We start from the raw sequence: 12,354 nt of genomic DNA, 5'->3' as shown, positions 1-12,354 counted from the left end.
CTTGGCTTTTATTTGCATATGCTGCAAGCGGCACTGTTATTAAACAGACAGTTAATTATTCTTCCAGTCACTGACTGAGACAACTGATGTGACAATAGTTGCAACTTTATTATTCCAGGTAAGAGTGCTCATGCACAGCTCTATGCAGCTGAGTTTATATGTTCACTACTTTTATGTATTGCTCTTTTAGAGATTTCTTTTTTTTTTCCTTACAACCTGAAGCCATGCACTTATAAATTATCAGGGAACTGGGAAAAAGAGATATTTTTTGAGTTACTCATCATTCTTTTTGTGAAGCATTTTATTAGATGTTTTCTTCTCATTTTGAGAGTATTTTGGTTCTTTTTATATAGATAATTATTATACTCTGTGTATGTCTTTATTAATCCTTTTTTCAGATTATTTAATTTAAATTGTGTACTTTTTCCTCTGAATACATAGTGGTAATTAAGGCATGCATTTAGGATCTAAAATTTTTATTGTTCCTGTTTGAGGCTTGAAAGTTTATCTTAAAGTGATTGTTGAATCAGTTTCTAACAGTTACAGTAAAGCGGTCAGCTTCTATTACCAAAGGCTTTATTATGATTTCATGACCTATGCTACAGGATGGCAGTAAGAGATGGTGTCTGATAACTTGTCTTTTTGTTTTTCTTTTCCCTTTTAGGAATTTCCATGGGATGCAGATCATACTACTGGACTGCATTTGGGTAAAGGATGGGTTCTGCATTTCTCTCGAGAGTCTTCCAACACATTCTCTAAATTACCTTTTAACGGTGTTCTAAGTGAGCTTATGTGAAACAAATGGTATTGCATCATGAGTGAAGAAAAAAGCTTTGGTGTATCCCAGAAAATGTTGTCTCCTTCAAGAAGTACTAGCAGCTGCTCCTCCAAGCAGGGAAGTCGACAGGTAATACAAACTTTTTCAACCAAACTGAAAGCATTACTAAGATTGGCTGTTACTTTTGCTCTTGAATATCGATGAATCTCTTAAACTCTGTTTTCTTGTTGCTTGCTTGGTTTTTTTTCATCACTTCTCTGTTTTCTTTTTTTGTTGGTAGCAGCATGTTGTTTTGAATCAAATGCAGTAAACACCCGTTACTGAATAGCAGGTACTTGTAAAACTGGAATGCTAACAGTGAGTTTGAATTTTTATCACATTGTATATATGGTGTCTTTATAGTGAAATATTGCTGCTGTAGCAGCTTGGTCTCAGTGGTTTTATCCTGAAATCACAAATCTTCTGTGTAAGATACCAATTCTTTGGTAGAATATTGTGTAACTGCTTTGCTTATTTCAAGTTTCCAGGGAAAGGTGTGTGTACGTGTGTGAAAGAGAGAGCATTTTTTCCTGAAACTTGACACAGGACCTTTTTGACAATGAGAAAATGCCTGTGACTGTGTGTGCTGTTTGTTGCTATAGAACTGTACTTAAGAAAATAAGTATTTGTGTAATGCGATGCATCTGAGTGCCTAATGCAAAGGATGCTTTCTTTTTGCAGAGAGGATGCTGTTCTTTAAACCTTACAGTTTTAAAAGACATGTCTACTAGTGTTTGTACCTGACAACTGAGACTGCTGAAGACAGCTTCTGTTTATGGGCAAGAAACATTGACCTGCAGCCATACTGAGAATTAAGTTTAAACATGCAATCCACACTTGCAAAATCATGAGCAATATGCTCAACATAAACTTTTATTTGTACAGATGCTGGCTTAGTGGAGCTCTTGAAGCTGCCTCAGGTTGAAATTTTAATTGGAGCTGAGCATCCCAGTCCCTCAGAAACTTTGGAGACCTCAGCTGTGCTTTGAAATAGCACCTGCTTTTCTGGGACTTCTGGCCCTGTACATACAGTTGGCAAGGCAGACTAATCTCTAAACAATTTATGCCTTTTAAAGTGCTGTGCTTGTAAGAAATGCTGTGCATTTCTGGTATACCAAGCAAATAAATCTTTGCTTTCAAGATGCCTTTTTTGTTTTCCTGCAACATTATTTTTATATCCTAGGTGGAAAATGACCTTTAAAAAGTATAATATAAAACATTTGGTATTGTCCGCTTCAACAGTTTATGTCTATCAAGTGTTATCCTGTAGTATTTAAATAATAAGATGAACGTGAGCATGACTAAATCCACTGGTATATCACAGAGCCAGTATAAGCAACCATACTTAATGCAGAAGCAATTTCTGCAAGAACCTCGCTTGCTGCCATTTGCATGATAAAATTTGTTGGCTGGATCAGGCTTTTGACACTATCATTAGCAGGTCCCGTTTCTTATCCATTTTGTTCTCACCTTCTCTCTTTGGAGAAAAGGAATAATTCAATAAGATTTAATGTCATTTTGTCAATCCCCAATTTTTTTAGTCTTTGATCACAAAAATGCAAAGTGTACCTGACAAATGTGAGAGATGCAACTTGGTGTTTTGTTTAATTCCTGGTATGTCCATGCTCATTCTTTATAGTCAGGCAGACAGTAATTGCCTCATACACCTATCAGGTCCAGCTAAATGCGGGTATAAAGTAGGTTGTTTCCCAGTGTATATTGAGGGGCAATACAGCTGATATTTCTTCATGATAATATGGGGCATTGTGATACATATCACCACTTTGATCACTGTTTCAGAATTAATCTTTTCATGGTCAGTCATTGCAATACCAGGTAAGTAACAGTATACTTTGCATCTAGGGATGACTGATTGGCAAGCCCAGAGAATTTGGGGAGTTTATATGACTTGTTATATGCTGGGAAATGATCACTAAGCAGGGCTAAAAGCTCTGCTTGCTTGCTTTTTCGATATAGTTTGAAAATTTACAAACATGTTTTGCAAAAATTAAATGTGCTTTTTAAGATTCCACTGGGCTTTCTGATATTTTTAACTAGGGACTTCTAATATTTATAAGAAATACTTTAATACTGTCTCTATTATTTTCTTGTATTATTGTCTACCAAGTACAATAACTTTCTAGCTTCTCTTATAACTTTTTGCATCTGCTGAAGTGATCTAGAGGTCTTCCTTCAAAGTAGCAAAATTTAGAAAGAAAAAAAAAATTAATTCTAAATTACAGTTTCTTTCAGCATTATTAGGGTTTATGTGCATGGTTATGCACTACTGTCCCTTCCTTAATTCCCTGATGTTTTTGGTGTTTTTCACATGGCTGTTTTTTCACACTGAAGTTGTCTTGCAGTTTATAGACAAACTGTTTTGCTGGGGAAAACAGATTTAAATATCCTATGCAGACTGGATATTTACTTGAAAATAACTTCTGTGAGTCACTTTCCCTTATGTTTTTTAATTTATTTGTTAAATAGTTTGTGATGGCAGTATGCTTCAGTGAGTGTTTTGTTAGATATACTCTTCTGTGCTGCATGCAGAAGGAGGGACCTTTAGGTCTAACACAGGCAGTACTCTGCGAGGCTTACCAGCCTGGACACAGCAGTGCTTTGGGTGAGGAACAGATATCTTCTCCCTATTCCTTCTCTCCAAAAGGCTCTGGTCTGGCAGATTATAAAGATCTTCACCTTGCTAGGCAGGCCCTCTCTTCAGTGGTGTAAACTGCATAGTATATATTATAAAATCTAAGTTGTCGGTATGGGCAGTGAGGATGTTGAGATCTTTCTGGCATCCTATCCCTTTGCTTCCCTCTTCTCACAGAGGATTTCTTGTCACACCTGATCAAGTAGGGGTTTTTTATATTATTAACTGCTTCTTTTCTCACTCGGCCTCTTGTATTGGTAAATTGGAGCTTCACAGTCCTTCCCTGCTAATATTCACCTACTCAGGGCTGACAAGATTGGGCATGAGTGATGCCACCATCTGAGAGTTATTTAATTTGCCCTTTTCATTTGCATGTCAATCTAAATGCCAGCACATTAGGTGTTCTATTAAGAAAACAGCAACAATTTGAAGTTCTATAAATCTGTTAAAAATACCCTACTCTAAAAGGTACCACAGATTTTTGATTTTTTTTTTTTTCAAAGACCTGGTAGAAGAGTACTGTTACTAATACTTTTTTTAATAATAGTATCATGAAACTTTAAATATTTTTGACATATGCTGTGCAGACTGGGGAGTGAAGTGCCACAATTTTGCTATCTTTCCTTCATCTTCCAGGTCCATGGAGGGCTCTTATTCCTCCTTCAGACACTTGCATGTCTCTCAGGGACCTTCAGAGCTAGGCTCGTTGCTTGCAGGTTAATGACAGATCTGCCCGACAGGTGTTTTTCTCTGTGCTGCTGATCTGACACAGCAGTTTCTTTAATCTGATTAAGTAGAAAGAAATTCTGAAAGGCACAGGGGAAGGGACTTGGACTGATTTCCTAGGCACAGACTCTGTTGCAGATACACACTAGCAGCAAATAATAAGAAGCTACCTGAGACCGGGATATGGAAGCCCTGTAGTACAACGCTGCTGTGCCTGCTAAAATTTAGTTATTGCTCCCCGCAGAGCAACATTTGTCAGTGGAGTAGAGCATAAGAAGTCCTGTGATGCAGAAGATGGGCCACTGTGCCAAAACAGAGTTGACTCTTAAGCAGGGCTGCGGGACTTGGAGGGGTCTGCTCCTTCCTATGCTAAACTTGGTGCCCTTTTTCTGCCAGATGCAACACATTTGCAGTGTAAACTGAAGACACAAACAGTTAATTCTGTTCCACTGAGTTCACCTTGACTGTGAAGCCCCATAGAAGGCTGGATGCCACTGCCACTTCCCACCATTTCTTTGCTTTTCTCTGCCCCTTTCCTACAGTCATGGAAAGTGATCTTTTCCACAAAGCCACAACTCAAACTGTGTTTTGTGAGGAAGGAAAACTGGTGTTGATCTTCTTTAACTTTAAATTGACCTGTGATCAAAAGAAGATATATTGTGGTAGTTATTTTTCAGTCTAATGTGTTAACTAACTCTTAAAATAGATTCAGTAGGGAAAAACTGTCAGGAATGCTGCTTAAAAAACCTCATGTTCTAAAAAAGAAAATTAAATCATTTCTGCCAATTTTATGAAGTGTAACAAATGCTTTAGTTGCAGCTGATGCCAACCCTTACTCTCCACAAAGCAGGTTTCTATTTTTGGCATTTTAAAATATTTGATTCAACTGACTGCATTTTACACTGGAAGAAAGGCTGGCACTGTCATCTCTTCCATTTGGATTGCTGCAAGTGCAAGCATTGGTCTGAGAGCTGTTCAAACTCATTACTTCATTTTTTCTCCTGAAATAAGTCACCTTGAGGAGCTGTATGGTAAAAAATATTACAGAATATTGCAGAAAATGAGGAGGATTTTATTTTATTAAATAAAGAAAATTGTGACAGTTACCTAATGACAGACTTATCTCTGGAGACCAAAGTGTATGCTTACGGAGCAGGTATAAGCTAAGTAGCAACTACAGGGTGAATTTCCAGTGCTGATTTGAAATGAGCACCTCTGGATCTGAGAAAAGCGAAGAGTATTTTCCTCCCTCAGCCTTCAGTGAAATTTCTGCCTGAGCAGCAAATGTAGTGTTGATAATTTTGTGCAGATGTTGGCCCATAATGATACAAAATCTTTTGTAGTGTCATAACCTTAAGACACTACCAATCTGGGCATCAGGCTTTTGCTAGAATTGTTAATGCCATTCAGCTGGGAGTTTTGAGGCCCTTTTTGGGGGTGTGGTTATTGTTTGTTTGTTTTTCTTCATTTGGTGCTGTGGTTTGGGGTATCTCTTTCAGTTCCCTGTTGTGGGATAAGAATCAGCAAACTGGAGCATAATCTGAATGCTTCCAGTAGCTTTCAGGAAATCCTGTATCTCCAATTTGCTCCTCTGCTATTTCAGACAAATGAGAACAGATGATAACCGACCAGCCTGATTAATTTGCCTTCATTTTAGGGAGTAAGCAGTTTTCTTTCGCTTCTGCAGCTGCTCCCAGCAAGAGCCAACTGACACTTCTTCCTCATTACGTGAGAGATGTCAAATCTCTCACAAAACAAGATACCGATCCAGATCCTATGAGTTTGGGTCAAGAGCAAATGGATCCAAAACAAGTCGCAGCAGCAGTGTTTTGAAAGATGTGGGAGTTTGGAGATTCAGGTGGGAAAGGCTGGAGTCTTCTGGACAGATGTACATGGAAGACGACCAGATGCTGTTACTGCAGTGTTGTACCATGCATATATCCAGCAGTTCCTCAAACTGTTGATTCTCTGAGCCTTTCCTTAGTTGATTAAATAGTCTTGTGCTTTTAAAAGGATCCATTTCTAATTCAACTAAAGCTACCTTTATGTAAAGCTTGCAGCTGAACTGTGAGGTTCCCAGGGCAGAAATCTGAGAGGCTTGCCTTCACCTGAGATTTGGCAGGCCATTGGGCCTGCTCAATGGGAAGAGGCTGCTTCAGCTTTTCTTCCCATTTTTATGTTGCAGAGGCACTTTCTTGGCTACCTCACTGAGCAGACAACAGCTCTCCTGGAGGAACCTGGGTAGATACCTTGTGCCTGGACTGCAGGAGAGACCCAGACAAAATTGGAGTTGTAATGCCGGCCAGGATGTGCTCTGAATGTAAAAGTTTTACCAGAACTAATTGATACCATGTGTATTCCAGATGGATGCAAGTGGCTGGGCTATTTCTCAGCTGCATCCTTTTCTTCATCCCCTATATGCCCAGTGTAGCATGGGCCTGTCTCACTTCTGGAATCCCTTTCTTTCTAAGCTTGCAGAAATGTGAATCTGAATTCTTGTGTTTTTCTTGATTGTGCTTAAATTTCTGCTTGTCTCCTGCAAGCAGACCACTCTATCAACCATATACTGTGTTTGAGCATAACCAAAGTCTGTGAGAACCTGATCCAGAGTTCAAGAAAGTTGCTTCATTAGGTTTAACACTGGAATATTGAAAGGATCTGCTGTTCACTAGTCTTGACTGTTACTAGATTAATTCTCAGTGTAAAAGTTATGTGTTTGAGTACTGCAGTTTAGTATATTTGACTAAGGCAAGGGAAATAGCTCTAATAGTTCTAAATTATAATTATCTCTCACTAGTTCCATTAGGTTTCTCACTTTTTTTTTTTACTGATTACCACTTTATGAGTCCCCAGTTTTAAATCAGCTAATGTTAAAATTATTTTTTGTATTGGCTCATTTAGTAGATCATGTTTTCTGAGGAGATGAGATTTTATCCACACCTGGACAGCAGTAAGTTTAAGCAGCAGTAAGTTCAGCTGTTACTTAGTTAATGTAAATTTTAGAATTATGCTATATTTGATGATATTTAAAGAGGCTGTTCTGTCATCCTAACAGTCCCAATCCTTGTGATTATATAAGGGTTATAATTATATCATCTTTAACAGGAAAAAGAAATCCAAGACCACTACAGAAAGCATTTAGTGTCCTAATATTTGCATTTATGACAAAAGAGGGGGTGGTACGTGATTTCTCTTTGGCTTTCAAGGTTGTAGACCAGAATGTTATGTCAAAAAGAAAAGAAAAAAAAAAAGGAGGAAAAAAAAAAACTCCTAAATTCTGGAGCCTTAGAGCTGCATTTGTACTTGAATAGCTGTCAAACTGCAGCTAGCAAGCTCTAGCTAACTGTCCTTGCGTGGGCACAGGCTGGCTTTCTGCTTCATTCTCTACCAGCTTCACCCTGTGAAAGACCAGTGCTGTTGGTCACTAGCCACAGAGCGTGGCTGATGCGATGCGATGATGACTGCTGATGTGCTGGAGACAGCCCAGGAGGCCTTCTGCTCTCCCTTCAGTCCGCTAACTCATTATATCTATGAGTAACTTCTTTGTTCCTTGATCTGATATCATAGTAATTTACCCCAAACCAGCAAAGGCTTCTTGGTTATTGAAAATTTTAAGTGAGTATCAAAGTAGTAAAAATAAAAAATAAATAGTATGGAGTGTAACTTCTAGTTTTCAATATAACAAATATTATTTCATGATTTTTGGTTAGAAATAATGATATCCAAGTAGCTGTGAAAATATCTCTCAAACTGGAGGGAGTGAAGAAGCTATTTGTTGCAAAACTGACAAGGATAAAACCCAAACCTATAGGGGCACAAAATGTGTGCCATGATAACAGTTTTGGTTAGGACAACTGCAATTATGACACCTTCGGGTAGTAGAACATCATTGGGGGGTCTGCAGGGCATTGAATGATGGAAGCTGCTCAGTCCCACATTTCTGCTGCTTGCAGCCTATTGTGTAGTGCTGGCAGAGTGAACTCAAGCCAGGGAAGCAGAGCAGCTTTCCAGTTTGTTCCGTGAAATGCAGTGCAGGGAAAATAATAACAAAATAGTGGAGTGTTACCAGTAATGTAGTGGAATAAGAGATCACATTCCTTAAGCTCTTTAATTAATGTCCTTTCAAAGATGGTTTGCCATTATGTCTTGTTACTCAAGGAATGAGCGTATTACCTGATGTAATTTTTTGCTAGGGGTGAATTTTAAGGATTTTGGAGATGGATAAATGAGCATATGTGGTGCGTTGACCCTGGCTGGATGACAGATGCCCACAAAAGCCACTCTCACTCCCCTGCTCAGCTGGACAGGAGGGAGAAAATAAAATGAAAGGCTCATGGGTCGAGATAAGGACAAGGAGATCACTCACCAATTACAGTCATGGGAAAAACATACTCAACTTGGGGAAAAATTAATTTATTACTAATCAAATCAGAGCAGGGTAATGAGAAATAAAACCAAATCTTAAAAACACTTTCCTCCCACCACCTCCTTCTTCCCAGGCTTAAATTCACTCACAATTTTCTCTACCTCCTCCCCCCAGCAGCACAGGGGGACGGGGAATAGGGATTGCGGTCAGTTCATCACACATTGTCTCTGTTGCTCCTTCCTCCTCACACCCTTCCTGTGCTCCAGTGTGGAGCCCCAGCTCCTCCCACAGGAGAGAGTCCTCCATGAATTTCTCAACGTGGGTCCTTCCCATGGGCGGCAGTTCTTCGCTAGCTGCTCCAATGTGGGTTCCTTCCACATGGTGCAGACCCCCAGGAACGGATTGCTCCAGCATGGGTGTCCTGTGGGGTCATAAGTCCTGCCAGCAAACCTAATCCATCATGGGCTCCTCTCTCCATGGGGCCACAGGTCCTGACAGGAATCTGATGCTCCTGCCAGCACGTGCTTCCCATGGTGTCACAGCCTCATTTGGGTACCCACCTGCTCCAGCGTGAGGTCCTCCATGGGCTGCAGGTAGACATCTGCTCCACCATTAACCTCCATGGGCTGCAGGGGGACAGCCTGCCTCACCATGGTCTGCACCACAAGTTACAGGGGAATCTCTGCTCCAGTGCAGCGTTGTTCCTGTCACATCATCTCACTCCTCTCTTTGGCTGCAATTGCGCAGGTTTTTCCCACTTCTTGAAGATGTTATCACAGAGACACTACTGCCATTACTGATGGGCTTCGCCTTGGCCAGCGGCAGTTCCGTCTTGGAGCTGGCTGGCATTGGATGTGTCAGGCATGGGGGAAGCTTCTGACAGCTTCTCACAGAAGCCACCCCTGTAGCCCCTCCCCCCATTACCAAAACCTGGCCATGTAAACCCAATACAGCACAACAAGCACTCTTGCTGACTTTTGTTTCATTTTTGGTTTAAAGTGGTTTTTTTAGTCAGTCAAGTTCCTCTTGGGAATACTTCCCTATGTATCTTACAGGGAGGACCACAGGTACTTACCTACCTGGTAGATCTGTCAAATCCTATGGTAGCTGGCAATAAATAACTCATGAGATCTTTGATCAGAAACTCTTGAAACTCATTCAATAAATAACTGTAAAAAATACTAAGAGATTTATTCTCTTCTCTGTTATATTTCTGCAGGGTCTTTCATTTAAGTGTTCCTGGTGGCAAAAAAAAGAGATATCCTCTTTTAATTAGAGGCGTATCTGATGAAGTGTCGTTTTTATTTTTCTTGTACTCTTTATGTCATGTTCCTCACAGTACTTGAGTTACTTCCCTGGCTTTAAAATTTGTTTTTATTTTATTTTTTTATTTTTACTTTAGGGAGGCTGCAATTCACACCAAACGCAAAACTTTGAGTTACTGAATATGAGCAAAAAAGTTTTATAGAAAAGGTCTTTATTTTCAGTGTCTTTTACTTCTGCTTCATAATCTACAAAATATATCCTGTTAGCATACGCTGTTTCTGCCTGTGATGGCAGAAGGTTTTTTTTATGCTAAACTGTGACTGAGCTGTGACTATACACCGTGTGTATGTAAGTACAGAAAAGCATTCATATAAAATTCTGGCAAGTACATACATTCAATGAAGGATGCTGTCATAAAAATAGTATTTCGTTTAGTTTTTGTTGTTTCTATCAAAATAAAAAAAGAAACTTGTCTCTTGGAAGGTACTCAACAAAATGTAAAGAGGGATCTAAGGTTAGATTTCAACATCAGTTGGTGTTCTTTTCCTTATAGCCTTCATCCTCTTGAATCTCTTCACAATTCTGTTCTTTGAAAATACTAACATCTAGATTTGGATTTTCGGTTTAAGCAGGACAGCTGGGAAATTGTAGAAGGACTTCGGGGAGCAATGAATTGTACCCAGGAGCCGCAGAAGCAGGAGGGCTGCTTGCTGAAAAAGAGGAAATGGCCTTTGAAGGGCTGGCACAAGGTAGGAAAGGAATGTGTATCTGAAAATCTGATTCCATGTGAGTGGGACTTGCTTGCTGTGGTTTTTTGGCAAAAAGATTACTTAAGAGCAGAGAAAGTGTTCTCCAAAGAAATACCAGAGTGAAGGGGAAGGGGTTTTTGTTTGGGATTTTTTTTGGTATTTTGTTTGGTTTGTTTTTAATTCTCTACATTTCTGGTTACAGAGATACTTCTTTTTGGACAGAGGGATTTTGAAGTATTCTAAATGCCAAGCTGATGTAAGTGATCTGAAACCTTTAAGACTATTATAAGGTAACAACACTGTTTTATCCCAAATAGCAAGAATTCCATATTGTTAGTAATGGGAAATAGAATTTCAGCTGTTCTGAACGATAGATTGAAGAGGGGAAAAATATGGTTTCAGCAGGTAATATATATCCTTTTGCTTTATTCTGGAGTGATTGTATTCTTTTTACTTTTTTGCAGGTAGAGAGAGGGAAGCTTCATGGCTGTATTGATGTTGGACTTTCTGTTATGTCTGTAAAGAAATCGACAAAATGTATAGATTTGGATACAGAAGAGCAGATATATCATCTGAAGGTAAGACTTCCAAGATTGTTATAACCTCGCTTCTAGAGTAACAACATTAGCTGTGTTTGGTGGAGATTTTGTTTTTTAATAGCAGGAAGTCTGTTAGTTACACCAATAACTTAACTTTTTAGTGTCAGACTAGTTTATACTTTATAACTTGAGAGGTCTTATTGTACTGTTCCGGAGTCAGTAAGCCTGTTCTAAATAGAAACTTTGAAGATGCCTCATGTTTAGCAGCGTGCTTTTCACCCAGAACTTTTTTATGCAAAGGTTATGCACTTGTTGCACAAGTGCTTTTGTTTTCAATAGTTGTGTCTTGCTCTTTGTCTTATCTATAGGAAATATTTTCTGCAGTTAAATGTGTAGATTTATCTATCCTTGTGGAATAAATTGTTTTAAAATACATTACCAAAATCAAGTTTCTATTTGTGGTTAGTTAAACCTTGACTAAACCTTAAGAATGGCAATTAAGAAATGGCGAAATTTTTTTTTTTACTTTATATTGGGTTTTTTCCCCCATCTAAAAGTTGACAAGTATTGTGTTCTGTGTTAGCAGTCGTTTTCTCGAGTTTATCCTGTGATTAATTTTCTGTCATACTAAAGCTCATACAGTATGCATTTTAGTAGGAATATCATTAGAAAAACTTGCCTGATATTTTGCCAATAAAGGTCAGCCAGGCTAGCTGTCTAATGAGCACAAAATACTTTAGTTTCTTTGTTAGTGATTTTTGAATATGAATGTTATAAAACCTGAAATTTTGCGTAGGTGAAATCTCAGGAGCTGTTTGATGAATGGGTAGCAAAACTTCGTCATCACAGAATGTACCGTCAGAACGAAATTTCCATGTTTCCTCATGATGTCAATAGTCTTTTCTTCCCTGCATCTACTACGACGGACTCTGTTCCTGGTTTCTGTGATTCTGCTCGGGGTGGAAAGGTAATAGTTATGATTTATAAATAATGAGCTTTCATCAGGAATTAAATTAGTCTGATTTGTGTTTATTAAGTAAAGACCATAATGGAAGTTTGTGGTGGGGTTTAAGTCATGATCTAAAATGTCAAGTGGAAAATGGTATTATTTTTTTATTTACTCCCAAGCAATTTTTTCTATGATGCTGTTAAATTTTGTAATATTGTCTCATTGGTTTAATGGAGTAAATTATATTTTCATGATAACTTTAAAAACTGGATTTTAAGTCCATCATAGT

The 12,354-nt window shown here is 38.7% G+C and overlaps 1 protein-coding gene across 1 annotated transcript; it reads left to right on the top strand.

Moving 5' to 3' along the window:
• Nucleotides 1–814: 814 nt before the first annotated feature.
• Nucleotides 815–12,083, top strand: LOC104523318 (oxysterol-binding protein-related protein 3-like; the record flags this gene model as incomplete). The annotated part of the gene is made up of 5 exons (XM_010165853.1): nucleotides 815–907; nucleotides 10,461–10,577; nucleotides 10,780–10,833; nucleotides 11,042–11,155; nucleotides 11,913–12,083. Coding segments are annotated over exons 1-5 (549 nt in total), but the record flags the coding sequence as incomplete, so codon positions are not given.
• Nucleotides 12,084–12,354: the final 271 nt, after the last annotated feature.

The sequence above is a fragment of the Antrostomus carolinensis genome, unplaced genomic scaffold (assembly GCF_000700745.2).
Source record: "Antrostomus carolinensis isolate BGI_N321 unplaced genomic scaffold, ASM70074v2 scaffold10094, whole genome shotgun sequence".
Taxonomy (NCBI): domain Eukaryota; kingdom Metazoa; phylum Chordata; class Aves; order Caprimulgiformes; family Caprimulgidae; genus Antrostomus; species Antrostomus carolinensis.
This window is presented reverse-complemented; position numbering and strand designations above follow the sequence as displayed.